This window comes from Chinchilla lanigera, unplaced genomic scaffold, assembly GCF_000276665.1.
Source record: "Chinchilla lanigera isolate Chin_1 unplaced genomic scaffold, ChiLan1.0 scaffold00059, whole genome shotgun sequence".
Taxonomy (NCBI): Eukaryota; Metazoa; Chordata; class Mammalia; order Rodentia; family Chinchillidae; genus Chinchilla; species Chinchilla lanigera.
Window position 1 is genome coordinate 6,409,991 of NW_004955460.1, and position 16,233 is coordinate 6,426,223.

Below are 16,233 nucleotides of genomic sequence, written 5' to 3' on the forward strand. Positions count from 1 at the left end.
TCCTTAATCCTTCATCAAATCTCTTCAAGATTATTTCTTTTTAGTCTATTTCTGACAGCTCCATAGACCCAGAAAACACATGGCGTAACCTGAGGTCTCATGATGACCCAGCGCAATACACACAGTCCTCGCTAGTCTTCAGCAAGGCAAGGCATGCCCAGTCGCTCGCTTGTAGATCTTGCTCCATCCCAGCTCAGCCCTTGAATGCCTGTCTCACATGGCTAGACAGGCAATGTATTATGTCCATGCTAAATGTGCACTGTGACAGCCACTTAACATACCTTCCCAGACTTTCTTCCTAAAAAAAATAGTAGCAGGCACAGGCAGAGACCACTTCTGAAAGTGCTCGCCTTTGCCTGCATTCAGCTATTACCACACAACTAGAAATTTCTTAATCTTCCACTATCCCTTCCTGTTTTAGTTGATGTTCTCCAGAGAAAAACCAATAGATTATATGAAATTCTTCACATTGGATCTCATATACATATTCATGAATATGTATATACATAGGACTTTGGTTATGAGGTATTATGTCACACAATTGCAGGGGCTGAGAAGTGCCAGCATGTGCTATCTGCGAACTGGAGACCCAGGGCCTGGGTGGGGCAGATCAATCCATGTTGAAGTCCTGAAAATCTCAGGAGCCAGTGGCGTAGATCTCAGGTGTTGTTCAGGGGATGATGAGCCAGGGAAAAGGACCTACTGCATCCACCTTTTGCTCAGTGTAGACCGTCTTGAACCCCTTAGCTGGTCAGGCTGACACAGAACTCACTAGCATCTCACCCTGCATTCAGCAACACAATGCCCACCAGGAAGGTAATGCTTGCAGAGCAAGATGACTGTGCTCCACGCTTATGTTCATGTTGCTGACTCATTCCACAAACCTAAATCTCCTTTCCAGCAAATTCTTTTTCCTGCCTTTCTTTTCTTCTCTTTGGTCCAAGAAAGAGCTATTTCTTTGCTTTGTCAGTGGCTCCAGCAATGCTTTTATGAATAGATGAGGCATCAGGCACCCAGGTTCTGATGCCTACATGTCTTGATTGTTGCAATTAGAAAACAATGGAAAAGACCAAATACATATGAGCAAGATCATTCTTAATTATAAGTGAGCTCCCAGGGGTCACTTTGCTCTTATCAGAAATCTTAATTTACTAGAATTTCTGCATATTTTGTTCTTTGGTTAAGCATCTCACAGGATGACCTTGGGAGTCTTGCTCTGTAACTTTCCAGAGGAGCTAGGTGCCTTCGTAGTGGGAAGTTTAGTGCATAAGGTTTCGTCACAAATTAAACCTTAAACCAAAGATTTTATGGAAAAAATTTGTACATCATATTTATATTCTGTGCAACATTTTTATGACTAACATTTATTGGATGCTTAGTAGAGTCTAGGTACTGTGCTGAATGTTTTATGGAATATATATATATATATCCCTCAGTCCTACCAGATATAAGTTATTGTTATTTTCATCATAGCCAGAGAGCCTCAGAAACATTAAAGAACTGCTTGAGATCACACAGTTAAGTTTCAGAGGGAGAATTCTAGGCCCAGCCTCTTAACTCCAGAATAAATACTCCTAGCTGCTTTGTGCTAAAGTTTCCCCCTGGTTCACCACTCATCCTTGACACACTAAAATGTCCATTAATTAGATTCCAAATTAACAATGTTCTCAAATTACCTGAATTTCAATTCCGTTAAAAAAGAGACAAAAAAAAATTGACAGTAATAAGTATATGGAAGGTTGCCACTGGATCACAGTGCTGTTTAAACCCCGATGATGGCTTCCCATTGCAGGTGGAATAAAGTCCATACTCCATAATGTGGTCTACACAGCATTGTGTGAGCCTGTCTTGGTAACTTTTCTCTCATTGCTGAGATGAAATACCTGATGTCCAAAATTAAGGAAGGAAAGGTTTATTTAGCCCACAGTTTGTGGAGGTTTCAGTCTATAATCAGCTGGCTCCCAGGTGGGGTGGCATAGCACAGGGGCAATAGCTAAAGGTGGCAGAAAACAGCAAAAGCAGCAAGAGCAAAAAGGGGGGACAGCAAGCCTCCTCTCCTCCCTTATATTGTAGAGTAGGCTACACCCCCGCCCAGGGCGGGTATAGCATTCACAGGATCTTCCCTCGCTCTTATCTTGCATATGATAAGGATATTTACCAAGGGAGAACCCTGGCTCCCTGCTGAGTACTTAGTTAACCTTCTAAACTTCTCAAGTTGACACAATGTATCAACTATTACAGAGCATATGGTTACCTGCTTTTTCAGTCCTGCCTTTTACAGGTATCTACTTGTCATAAGTTCAAGGTCACACAGAAATAAATGGCAGAGCCAAGATCTAAACTCAGAAACACTTTTTTCCAGAGACACAAGTCTAATCATCTTGATAATTGGATGGATAAATAAATACATGGATGGATGGATGGATGGATACATGGATGGATGTGTGGATGGACAGATGGTTGAATTGATAGATAAATAAATACATTCATGCATTGATATAGGGAGGGAGGGAAGGAAAGAGGAATTTATGGATGAAGAGAAGGAGTAAAAAAAGCAGAAGGAAACTTGCCTCACTTCCTGGTGTTCATACACAACCAGACAGATCTGTCATAGCCTCTGTATCACCACCTGCTGTACTTTTCCATAAGAGTAGAGTCCCCATCCATGAAAGACAGTGCACAAGCATACTCAAGGAATGGAGAGGTGTCATCTGTCCAGCCACAGGAGCCAGTACCAGTTAGATGATTGCATTCATTGCCTGTGAAGACAGGTTATATGATTTTTAATCCAACTAGTAAACCTGGCTACATAAAATATTAACCTGTTTCCAGTGGTGATGGGCAAGGAAAGTACAGCATTAATTCTGAAAAACCCATTGAAATCATACCTTTAAAATAATTTTACCCTGTCTACAATGCCATTGTCCCTTCTCATTCTCCTAAAAACTCAGAGTCTATTTTTTAATGTTAATTTTTTTTTAAAAAGTGTAACGTATACACAGAAGTGGTCAAGTCTTCAGAGCTCAGCACAGTTCAATGAATTTTCAAACCACCATCCATCTATATAGTTACTATCCAGGCAATATTATACATCTTCCATGGTTTCTCTAGGGTAACACCCTCCCCACTCCCAAACGCTTCCTCCTTCCAAAAGAACAGTACCATATTTCCACCATCTTATATGCATTGTGCCTATTTTGAGCTTCAGATAAGTAGAATCACATATTATACTCTATGTACTTTTGGAGTGGGGTCGGGCTCTTTTGATCAACTTTATGCTTGTTTCAAGTCACTGATGTTATTAAGAACATTATCTCAGGATATTTATATTGTGCATATCATTTATAATGTCTTTGCAGTAAATATACTGCTGTCTGAATAAACCATAATTTATTTGCCTAGTCTGCTGTTGGATGGACATTTTGACTCCTTCAGGTTTGGGGCTGTAACAGATAGTACTGCTGTGAACATTAATGAACATTTAGAACCCATTCTTAGGTATTTCTCTTGAGTTTCTGTCTTTGGCTAGAATTGCTGTAGCATAGAGTAGGAACATTTTAGCTTTAGTAAGCACTGCTAAATGAGTTCTCAAAGTGGTTGAACCATTTTACACACTCACCATCAGCACACGATTCCATTAGTTCTGTAATTTTATCAACAATTAATGTTTTACATCCCTTCTTTTTAGCCTTTCTGCTGAACTTTGAATGTAGCTTACTGTCGTTTGAAGTTGCATTCCCTCAGGATTACAGAAGCTGAGCACCTGTCCACGAGTTTATTGGCCACTTAGATATTCTATCTCATGAAGTGTGTTTCACATTTTGCCCATTTTCCTGTTGTTTTTCTCTGTCTTTTCCTTACTGACTTACAGATTCTACTTCTCAGATGATTTTGCAAGTGTTTGTTTCCTATACTGTCTGTGATTGCCATTTTTATGTCTCTTTTAATAAACAGAAAATCCAATGTTTAATACAATCTGAGAAAATCTCTTCATTATGGTTAACGACTTTCTGTTTAAGAAACTTTGTTCACCTTAGTGTCATGGATAGACTCTCTTATATTACATAAAAACTTCATTATTTTTTCTTTCACATTTTGTCCTATGATCCACTTACAGATGACTTTTGTATAGGTGTGTGGTAGAGAATCCCAGTTCATTTTTCCAGGTGCATATATAATGGACACAGCACACATTTTAGAAAATCCTTTCTACTCTACTGCTACTTTGCCATAAATCCAGTGACTGCATGTTGAGTTCTCTTTCTGATCTCCCTATTGTTTCCCACCACCCTGCTTTTCCCATTCATGTGCCATGACCATTATGTTGTGAATGCTGTAGTTTTATAATGAGTTTTTCACTTGGTACCATTATGTTCTCCAGATTTACATTTTGGCTAAGTACTATAATAATTACTGTGGTATTAAACCTAGTAGCAACTGACATTTACTGAGGACTTCTTTTATCTAAGGTAATATATGAATCATTTTACACTTAGTTTAATCCTAAAAACAATGAGATGAGAAAGAGGATGTAACTTCTTTTTTTCTAAATGAGAAATGGAGGTACCACATTATAATATAGTCAAGGTCACATGGCTGTGAAACAGCAACACCAGGACTTGCACCCAGACCAACCTTGGCTAAGGGAATGTCTGCTCTTTTGGTAATTCACACTGCCAGCCAGGGATGTACCCTCAGTCATTTTGGCTGAACTGGCTGCATGTTGAGAGGAGGTGTTTGATTTTCAGCCCTAATATTAGCCAGTATTTCCTTTATCTTCTCTCCATGTCAGAGAAAAAAAGCCTTGGAGAAAGGGAAGAGTGAAGCATAGGCTTAGGAACTGTGTCTTCAGTGTGGGTTTCACTCTATTCTTGGGTATGCTAAAGGATAGAAAAGACTATCCAGAGCCCTAGCTAGCCAGACAGCAGGAGCTGGGAATGACTGAGAAGGTTTAAAGCCTCTGATCTTCCATCTCCAAAACTGCAGGCAGGGCAGCTTTTATAAAGGCTGAGCTCCTGAGCAGTGAGAGAACTTGGAGTTCTTTGCTGTCACTCCCCTTTTCACCTCTTCTGCTTACAAAAGGTGCTGAACTTTTAGCGCCCTCCCACCAGGTACCGCCCTCGAAAACCAGATCATTCCAGAATACCAAGTCTAAAAATGGAAACCTCCAGTTTTTTTGGTAAGGGTAGGATGATTTTTTTTTTTTTTTTTGCAAAGGTATAAATATCCATTTTCATCTGAGAATTCATAACCATATAATCCAGATTGACCCTAGCACTCTCATAATGGGTTTCCGTGCTACGGGTAACTGGTCAGATTTTTGGACTCTTTTGGTAATTTTTATGTGTCAACTGTTCTTGGATGTACATGACTTATCCCCTTTTCCTGTTGTAATTTTATAACAGAATGCCCTGTGTATTAGGTCTACTTATCTCTCTTCCAGTGTGCACTGTTTCCACATACAACTGCTAGGGAAATAGCTCATAATGGTATGGCAAAAATGTTATAATTTACTCAATGCCTCTCTGGTCTCTCTCTCCCTAGTCATTTATAAATGGGTTCAGAGTCTCTCTGAGATGGCCAGGATCACAGGAAGATTTTACCACCTCAAACATTATACGTCTTAGAAAATTCCCTTGAAAGAGCAAAAATGATCTGTCTTTTCCTGTGTCATTTGTCATTCCATCTTTAGTCAAGTCATTTTATTATATAATGGTCTACATTAAGTAACATGAATAGGTTGAAAGGATGTGCAAACAACTAAGTTTTCTTAAGAAGGATGAATAGTAGGTCTTTGTATATTCGCTAGGGCTATCAAATGCCGTTCATGTACATTAGCACCCTAAATGAAAGTGCAGCCATCTTGTCAATAAAGGAAGCAATAATTAAGGAACCAAACATTCATGCAAGCACAATCTCCAAATTCTATAATTTTTGGTGAGCATTAGAAAGTGAAAAATGCATGATCTGATGTACTTGTGTGTACATGGGAAGTTGGAATTTTAGAACTGGCAGAAACCTTAGAAATCAGTGTATCTCTTTTATAGGTGAGAAACCTGGACTCCAAGGAGCTGAGATGACCTTCTCAGGGTCCCTCAGAAAGATGCTACCCTGCATCAGCCCTTGTTTTCTGAAACCTTAATCTGCCCTTACCTCACAAGCAAATGCCAAATAAGAACAAATTGACTTTGACTGGTGTTACAGTTTGAATGCGGGTGGCATCCCAAAGCTGTTGTGCTACAGTGTTGGTCCCTAATGTAGCCTAATAAGTGGTGAAACCTTTAAGAGGTGGCAGGTAAGTACCTGGGGACATGATCTTGGCAAAGATTAATGCTGGGCTCTTAGTGTGGGTTCTCAAGACAATGAGCTGTTATAAAAGAGCAAACCTGGTTCCTGGCATATTGTTCTGACTTTCTGTCTTGTCCACATGACCATAATTATTCCATCTGCCATGTTGTGATGTAGCCAAATGCCTTCACTAGAGCCAGCATCTGATAAAATGGTGCACTAACTAAACCTCTTTTCTTTATAAAGCACCCAGCCTTAGTCATTTTGTTAGAGCAAAGGAAAATGGACTAAAAGCACAAACAAAATGCTACATAAGTATACCATGTTCTTATTTTTATTTTTAAAAACTATATTGCAGGTTATGATTGCTTTCAAAGATGGCCTACTTATACATTAATTAGATGTCAGCAAACTAGTAGAATCCTACCTTCAACTCTGAAAATATCTTTATGTACCAGACTTAAAATTCCAATGAATTGATTCTGTCTTATGAAGCAGAATCCCATTGTGTTAAAAAAAAAAAATAGTGTGCTTAAAAACAGCTTGGTTTTTAAAAAGTCTTTCTATTTTTGTGTCATTGAAAACTTCTCTCTAAATTTCATTTATAAAATCATTGCCTGCTAATTCAGTCCTTTTTTTTTTCCCTCAGTAAGAGTTGTTGTTTTCTTTAAAAGCAGTAATAAACCTCACATTCCTTGTTATTGTTTGCTTTTGTTTTAAACCTCTGAAACTGGGGCCCTTTTCTTTAGTAAAAGGGAAAAGATTTATATGATCTGAAGAGAAACCAGAGTATGGCCTTATTCTTTAGTCCTTCCTATAAACTGACACAGGCTCCCATTTATAAGAGGGTAGACAAAGGCAGAGTCCACTTGGTAGTAGAACTTGGTAACCCTCCTGGCCCAAACTTGTGTAGAACTTACTCTTGTAATGACATCATTCTCATCCTCATAGTGGAGCATCCTTTGCACTGCTATTGCCTCTAGTTTTCAGTTGAGAAAACTGAGAACCAGAGAGGTAAAGTTACTTGCTCACCTGACTTAGCCGTAGATGGTAAAGGTGGGGCTTGAACCTTGGCAGTCTACCTTCTGCATCTTTATGACCTTCTACCATCATAAACTCTTGGGCAAGCCCTTTGCCTCACTGACCATTCTTACCTGCAAATGGACCTGAATGTCTGCACTTTGTAAGTTTTACAGAAACAGCATTAGTACTTAATACTTGTCTCCAAAAGGAGAGCATGCTTAGAACAAGAATTCAGAAATCCCACAAAATTCTTCTCATTATTGCTATGTAGCATGGCAAGGTTGAAATTGACATTATTTTGTTGTTTCCACATTTCTTACTGAGATGGAGGGTAACTAAAGATGCATAGGAAGAGGATGTCTTTCATAGGAAGGATGCATAGGAAGCCCATGTCTTTCAAGGGGAGTAGAAACACTGGCTCTGGCGACAGAATTCTGGGTTTGATTCCTGGTCCCATCACTGCGGGTTACTGAATTTCACTGTTACTCCATCTTTTCATCTATAACATATGGTTATGGATAGTGCTTTTGTTGTCACTGTGAATTCAGAGACCCGGACAGGAAAGGCTCTTAGAAGAGTCCACACCATAATATACCCTCAGCATGTGCAGTTTCAGATTTCAGATCTGAATATTCTCCTAGGTTTTTTATACAATCAGCCAGAATAACTGGGGACTGCACAGTCATTCTATCTATCCGGCTTCACAGTGTATTCACTTGGTTCCTCTTCTCTTTCTCGTGTCCTGAAATTGTTGGAGTCTGTCAGAAGCTATATAGTGTGGTGCTGAAAAGGCTGAAAGTAGTAATTAATAGCCACTGCTTATCAAGTCTGTGCTGGGTACTTTTCCACACACTTATAAGGAATCTAATCTGATGCTTACCAATGTACGTGGCTATATATCACACAGATGATGAATCAGGGTCAGGTAGTTTCATTATTTAAGGATATATAGCATGGTAGGGATCATCAGATTTGAAATTCACACTTGGGTAACCATTGCAGTTCTTGCTTCTTCATTCCTATTTCTTTAATGGCCTCCAGTAATCTAGGGTATGTGTTTCTTAAGCTAGTGTCTGTGTGCCTACTTGAGTTTGTATTTTGCATATCAATATTACATGTGTCTGAGAATAATAAATAACCTAAAACAGTGATTTAGGCACAGCTTGCACAGAAAATTCCAAAGGAGGGCAATTGCAGGTTGGTATAGCGGCTCCATGGAGTCAGTCATTATTAAGAGCTCTTTCTAAATGTCTAGCTTGTAGCCTTCATTTTTATGCTAACAAAGTGGCTATAGGAGCTCCAGTCATCACTCCTATATTCCAAACATGAAGAAATTGACATAGGAAGATGGAGGCAGAAGAAGGCAAGCCAACCATACCTTCTCCTTTTAAAGGTCTTCCCTGGAAGCTCTATTCGGAATTTCTACTTTTCTATCATTGGTTTTGTGTCCTATGGCTACTTTTATAGATGAGCCTGACTTTTAGCTGGGCCCATTGTTGTTATGAACAGAATTGGAAATCTGTTAACATGGAACCCAACTAGTGAGTTTCTTGAAAAATATAAATGAATCCATCCAATGGGATCCTTCCCCAGTGACAGACTCTCCCTGGGAACCTCACTGTGTTACAGAAGCTGGGAACATCTCAAGGAAGATAAGAAGAGGTCAGGAGGTGGCAGGAGCCAGGGAGACTGTTTCTTGGGGATCCAAGATATTTGGCAAGAATACAGCTTGGCCCAGGCCTGGGGAAAGAAGAAGTCCAGGAATGGGTTGTAGCCCTGCTGATTTGAGTCTGACTGTGCGGGGTCCAGGAGCACTAGGACAAGAATAGAGGAATCCCAGCCTTGAAGTATTCTTTGAGCATCAATAATTCATGTTGTGCCCCTCTATGATTTTACTTCATAAATACCACTGAGGGTGGAAGAGCTACTGTTTTTGGTTTATTTTGGGGAGCTGCAACAGGAGGCAGAGTTATCAGAGAACAGAATGAGCAGGTATAGTTCAGCAGCACAAGGATGGGCTTTGGAACTGCATTCACCTGAGTTCTGATCCTGGCACTAATGCTTTCGATCCATGCGGCCTCAGAGGAGTCACCTACCCTTTGTGAGTCTCCTGCTTCTAATCTTGAAATAAGAAGAAATTAGTAATATGACCCCCATGTGCTTGTCATAAGAAGTGATGATATGAGGTAAGATGAAAAATACAATGAATTCTTTTAAAAAATTTAAATTATTACAGTAAAAGACACATTGCCATGAATCTTCCTCATTTCGAACACAGAAACGCAGAACACACATATCCCATTCTCCTTGCCACTTCCTGCACAGCTCTGGAAGTCCTCTTTCGTGAGTGTCTTTAGTTGTGCTCTCCTGGCTGCCTCCATGTCCTGAGACCCTCTGAAATGTTTGCCTTCTGTAGCCATTTTGACTGGGGAGGAGTCAGAAGTCACATGAGACCTGATCCAGTGAATAATGTGGGTGAGGTCATACCATCTTTTTTTTTTTTTTTTGTCTTCACGAAACTGCCTTGCGTTTGAATGACATTTGGCATAGCATTAGCCATATTTTTAATTACATGTCATATTCTCATGAAAGAGGACTTCCAGAACTCCCTCAAAAAGTTGCAAGCATGATGAGATAAATATTTTTGAAGGGAGGGTGAGGTTTTTAAGGGAGCTTTATAGCACTTTATCTTTTACTATAACAAATGTTTTAAAACTGCAACATTCACCATAAATTTTGATTGCACCTGGTAAGGTAAATCAAGGCCATCATCCATGCCCAGGTGAGGCCCAAGGTGCATGCAGGTCCTGCTTGCATTGATGCCGTGGCCCCACTCAGGTGTCCTCGTCAGCAGGTGCTTACTGTGCACTTGCTGAGAGGCTCCTCGGACTGCAGATCATGATCTGGGTTTCTGTGGCAGGAGAAGTCCAGGAGATCCAGCAGAGTGGGTGGAGAAATTAATTTTCAAAGCAGCAGCCATCAGGAAATGTTCTGAGCTCCCGATGTCAAGGAAGGCAGGTGGTGGGCTGCTGGGTCAGCTAAAGTGTACGTTCAAATGCTCACTTGGGGCAATGTTAAAAAAGCCCGTGATGGAAGATTTCATTTCTGCAAGTTCCACCTGCCTCTTGTATAAATGAAGATGCCCAGGATTTGCACCTTCAGGGCTGCTGTAGCTACCGTGCTCTGGTAACCTTGGCAGAGAATGTGCCCCTGACAAGTCTTGCCTGTTATTAGCAAGCTTGCTTCCCTCCCTCTTCACCCAGTGGGGCTGGTAGGTCTCAGGTTCTTTGACTCTCTCAGCTCCAGTGATATCATAAAAATTTTAACTGGGGCACAAAGTACACACATAATAACACTAGGTCAAAAACTGATACAGTGATAATATGGTTAATAATGAGCTCTAGGGTGATCATAGCATTTCAAGGTGCTTCTGCACACTTGTTCATTTCACTGGTTTTGGTGCAGATGGAAATGGGCCTGACAGCTCTGGGCTCAGGGAAGCAAACAGCAGTTTGCCTGTGTTGGCATCCCAAGTTCTCTAAAGAGCTTTGTGTCTCAGGTCAAAATTCCACATTTGCCAGTGACACAGGCTGTGGTACAGTGACTTAGTGTGTTTTTGTTTCTCATTGCTGAGAAGTGGACGAGTTGAGTAGGAAGAGGGGAGATGTCACAGAGCAACCCATGTTCCAGAAAGCCCCATGCTGGTGTACCATTTGTCATCATCACTGCCACCTCTCTCCGTATTTGTGCTAACTTTCATTCCTTCCAACATGCTTTCCCATGAATTGTGTCATCTGATTCTCAACCTAGCAAGAAGGCAGAGGAAAGCTGTACTTTTAGCTCATGGTTTCAGTCCGTGGATGCCTGGCTCCAAGGCAGAAGCAGCATAGTGGAAGAGGGTAGGTGCAGGAAAGGTGCTGAAATTATGGCAGCCAGGAAGCAGAGAGAGAAGAGAGGAGCAAAGGAGGGAGAGGCATCCTTGTGAATCACCAGCCCAGTGGACCCACCTCTTCCAGCCAGGCCCCACCCCCTAAAAGCATGCTCAGCTGTGAACTCATCAGTGCCCAATCTACGGAAGAGTACAATACCCCCATGATCCGATCGTCTTGTGCAAGTCCCTTCTATGAACATACGAGACTTTTGGGGGATGTACTTGATCTAAACCAAGACACAGTCTGTGCCCTCACAGTATCTGGGAGAAGATGGGATTCTCCTACCCTCAGATCTAGTTGTGCCTTTCAGAGGGGGTGAGCTGTACCAACACACACTGATTGGTGCTTGCTCACAGGTCTGGAATTTGCTGTAGTCAAGAAGGGTGAAGAGAGAAGAGGGTGGCATGAACAACTTGAGGTCAGGTTGGAGCACATCCTCTTAGATGTGATGAGGGCACAGGGCCTGGGGTCTGCACCGAGTATTTGCTCTCTGACCACACTGATGCTCATCCATATGGTTTGCTGCAGGGCTGTCAGCAAGGGCAGAGGTCTCCACTCTGAAGCTGGCTTCCATCCTTCCCTTTTCTCCTCCCCTGAAATTACACAATCCTGATCTTTGAGATCTAATCAGTAAAGAGAATCAAATAAAATAGAAATACTTTCACTGGACATAACGGTATATACAAGGTGTGATCAAAATAATGGTGTTTATACTTTTATAATTTTATTACAGTTAAACGACACATTGCCATGAATGCCCCTCACTTCAAACATACTTATCCCCTTATTCTTGCCACTTTCTGAAGCAGTTCTAGAAGTCCACTTTCATGAGTCTCTGTCCCTAATGTGATCAAAAATACAGTGAATTTTGCTGGCAAGTGCTATCCAACAAAAAGGCAGGTTTGTAAAAACATGACAGTGTGTCCTTATCACCTTATTCACCGGATCTGGCACCAGGCAACTTCTGGCTCTTCCCCCAAATAAAAATGATCATGAAAAGTAAATATTTTGAACTGAGTAAAGACAATGAAGCTACCGTGACAGTGCAACTCAAGACACTCCTCTGGTACTGGGAACCGAACTCACGACCTTGCACTTGCCAGGCAGGCACTTTTGCCGCTGAGCTAAATCCCCAGCCCCTAGACACTCCTAAAGAGGCCTTCCAAGACTGCTTCAGAAAGCTGGCGAGAAAGATGGAATAAGTATGTCCAAAGTGAAGGGGGGGAATTTTGCAGGGAATCATACCAATGTGTCTTTTACTGTAATTAATATATTTATTTTTGGTCCTGGGAATCAAACTCAGGATCTTGTGCTTACCAGGCAGGTGCTTGTGCCACTGAGCTATATCCTTGGCCCTTGTAATTAATTTTTAATTTCAAATTTTACCTTAGTATATTTTGATCATGCCCCATCTATTTGCTTTTTAAAAACACTTACAATGCTATTCTGGGGGAATCAAAAAGTCTCATTCTTTGGCTCCATAGTGTCCTCATCCTTAATGTGTCAGTGAGAAGGATCACAGAAAACTTCAGATGAGACATCAGGTCCGTAAAGCGCTGTCAATGGTGAATGGCTCGGATGGAGGGAGCAGCTGGGTGTGGGGCTGCCCAGGAGGAAGAGAGAGGAATGACCACACCTCTAGCTCAGGCAGTGGCTTTCATCCCTCAGAGAGCTGTTCGATTTGTTCTGCCCTCCAACCATCCATACCTGGGCATGTAAAACAAATGGTTAATGGCATCAGATGGCTAACGATCTCCATTGTCCCCTGCTCACTGCCATAAGAGCTCCCCAGAGGAATAATCTCAGATACTGTTTCCAAAATTGGATTGAATCATGTAGTAAACAGAAGGCAGATTAAGGCTGCAGGAGGAGCTGTGCCTGAGGGGCACTTGAATAGTTTTATAGGATCAAGAAGGCAGATGGACAGCTCATCTTCAACACCATAGCCATCAGGATCCGGTCCTGCTCCAGTAAGGAAATGATTTCTTTCACAAAAATATAAATGTTTAAAGGAAGGTCTGACCATCTGACCTTGAACTTTTAAATTGTGTGAGGACTGTCCTTTAGTTGCTTTTGCAAAATGCCTCTTCTCTGTGTTTGCTTAAGCAAAGATGCTGTCTGTCTTTGGGGCACCTCCTTGTGATTGCCCTGTTCTAAAACACCTCTTGTTTCCCATGTCTTTCCTCCAGCCAGTGAGACTTGCAATGACTTCCACCCGATGTTCTTCACTCACGACAGATCCTTCGAGGAGTTTTTCTGCATCTGCATCCAGCTCCTGAACAAGACCTGGAAGGAAATGAGGGCGACTTCGGAAGACTTCAACAAGGTAAAGTGGGGCAGGGGCTCCCCAAGTCATCCAAGGGGTAACATCCTCAGGTCTGTACGGTGGTCCCTCAGCTGCCTGTAGCAGCTAGTTGCCAAGATGAGAGAAGCATGAAGTGGTCAGTTGCTTCCAATGGGAAAACAATCTCTAGGGATAAGCTTGGACAGAGATTGATCCTTTTGTCTAAGCTTCAAGCAGGGGGACTCTTTCTTGGGAACTTTGTCCAGGTGAACGTCTTCCTCCATGGTGTTAATTTAGAATGCCTTGTCAGTACTGCAGGATCCTTGGGAAAGATGTCTTCACCTGTGTAGGAGACTGACCCAGAGGAGGACTGTGCTGGGTGGCCCCTTGGTTTCTTCATGAAATATAAATATGTTGAGATCATCTACCCTGTGCTATGTCAAAAGGAATCTCAGTTGAAATGAAAGATCTATTTCAGGAACTTGAGTATGCTTAGGTGCAGCATGTCTTGGTTATAGTAAACATTAGCTCTCTGGAATGGAGATGCCTTTCAGCTTTCTGTGTCATAAGTTCTCATAGTAGTGTGACTTTCCCATTTCTACAAGTATGTACATTTTAGGTGAAAAGAAAACTGATGACCAACTCAAAGGAACCACAGCCCATGCTTTAGATAAATGAAACTTTTATCCTTCCATAAAGGCCTGATCAGTAGAAATGCCATGGTGTATAACTGGTTTTAGGGTTGATCAGGCATAGCCTTTGGCACCTTTAATGTGCTTGGAGAGATGGCTCTGGAGGGGTCTGCCCCATTTACAGAGCCCGCTCTGCTGGTACTAAGGGGCAAAACCATCCGTAAGAGTCTTGACGATATGGTTTCACAGTCATATTGCAGCACTTTTGTGACTTGGACTTGGTGCATGAAATAGCATCTGAAATTCAGCTGCATTTATTATTTTTTCTGGCCTTTGCCTTATTGTCACCTTCTCTCTGAAGTGACTTCTCATCTTCTTTTTCACTGTCTTTCTGGTTTGTGGCATCTCGAAGCAATATTGCTTGAAAAGAAAGAAACTCAGGGAAAGGATCTAATCTTCAGTCAGGCCAAACCTGACTGTCAAGCTGGACATGATGACCTCACCTGCCCTGGTGGAAGCAGACAGATGCTGTCTGTCAGCCATCCGAATGTCTTTCCTTTGTGTGTTGCACCATAGGCTGAGTTCACGGAGATAAACCCTGTCCAGTGACCCTCATGCAGCACTCTGACCTGGAGCTGCATATTACTCAAGGAGGACAGAGGAGAAATACACATTAATCCCTTGTGATTATACCTGCCACCTCCCCAGCATGCTTCTCTTGATGATGAGAGACTTTGCAATTCAGGTGCAAATCATCTCTGGTAGAGAGGAGGACTTTGTACAATCAAGCTGAGACAGAGAGAGAGAGAGAGATGGAGAGAGGGGGGGGAGGGAGGGAGGGAAGGAGGGGGAGAGAAAGCAGAGGGAAATCAATAGTTTTTAAAAGTGGCTCTGGACACTGCCCTGGAGCAGCCCGACTGTGTGCTATGAGTGCCAGGCTGTGTGCCCAGTGACACCTTCCCCTCCTGAGGAGCAGCCCTCACTGTCACCGCCTATTCTGGCATTGTCAGAGCAGGGTCAGGGATGGGAAAGATGAGCAATTTTAATTTTCTATATTACATATTTTTGCTACATTTGCCTTTTTTTCCTGACCAGCAAAGTATATCAGGTATACACATTTTTATCACATATGTATTCATTTTCTATTCCTGCTATAACAAGGCACCACAAACCTAGCAGCTTAGATAATGCAGCTGTATTATCTTCTAATTCCAGAGTTCAGAGGCGACAAACAGGTTTCACAGGGCTACAAACAAGGCCCGGGCAGAGCTGTGTTTCAGTTTGGAGGCTCTGAGGGAGAATCTGTTTCCTTGCTTTTCCACCTTCAAGGTACCTCCCGCTTTCTTCTGTGCCCCTTTTCTCCATCTTGAAAGCCAGCATCTGCGGGTTCAATCCTTCTCACCCCACGCTCCATCACCCTGCTTCCCTGGTCTTCTCATTTTAGGACCTTTGAAGATGATTACCTTGAGCTTGGATAATCCAGGTTAATCACCTTCTAAGGACGGTGGATAGTGATCTTAACTCCACCTGTAACCTAAATCTCCATGTGTCATGAATGGTAACATGGCCCCAGCTTCTGAGGGTTGTAACATGGACATCCATGGGGGTCATGATTTGGGCCATGATGGTGTATACTTGATTTTTAGGTGGGCATATCAAGTTAAAGTAATAAACTATGGAAAGGCGAGCCTTCTGGTTTTTTGTTTTTTTTTTTCTCTGCTGGTAAATGTATTTCCAGACACAGAGTTTTGCTAGTGACTGCTTGAGTGCAGATACACTTAGGTCCTTTTCCTTCATATCCCTGTGCCTCCAATAGCTTTTTCTAACAAGAGGGGCCCTGTGTGAGAGCTGCTAGCTCACTGCAAAGACGGTCTTTCTGAGTTTTCCTGCCCCTGCCTATCAGCTGCAGTTCTGCTTTACCTGATAATAAATTGAAGAAGAGAGAAGTGCTGAAATTGAAATCAGTTCACTTTGCTTCTTGTTATTAACTTGGTAGCAGAGGAGATTGAATTTAGGAACAAATGTAGGTTTGGAGTTACTGGTAGATTTAATGTTTTTTTCTTGTTCCCTAAGA

At 41.9% G+C, this 16,233-nt stretch overlaps 1 protein-coding gene across 4 annotated transcripts in view; it reads left to right on the top strand.

Moving 5' to 3' along the window:
• Elmo1 (engulfment and cell motility 1) overlaps positions 1 to 16,233 on the top strand; it is a 535,944-nt gene that overhangs the window by 365,164 nt on the left and 154,547 nt on the right. For all 4 annotated transcript variants that reach the window (XM_013521230.1, XM_005397755.2, XM_013521231.1 and 1 more), the window contains exon 16: positions 13,433 to 13,569. In XM_013521230.1, coding sequence (XP_013376684.1) covers positions 13,433 to 13,569 — 137 coding nt within the window. The remainder of the gene's footprint in view (positions 1 to 13,432; positions 13,570 to 16,233) is intronic.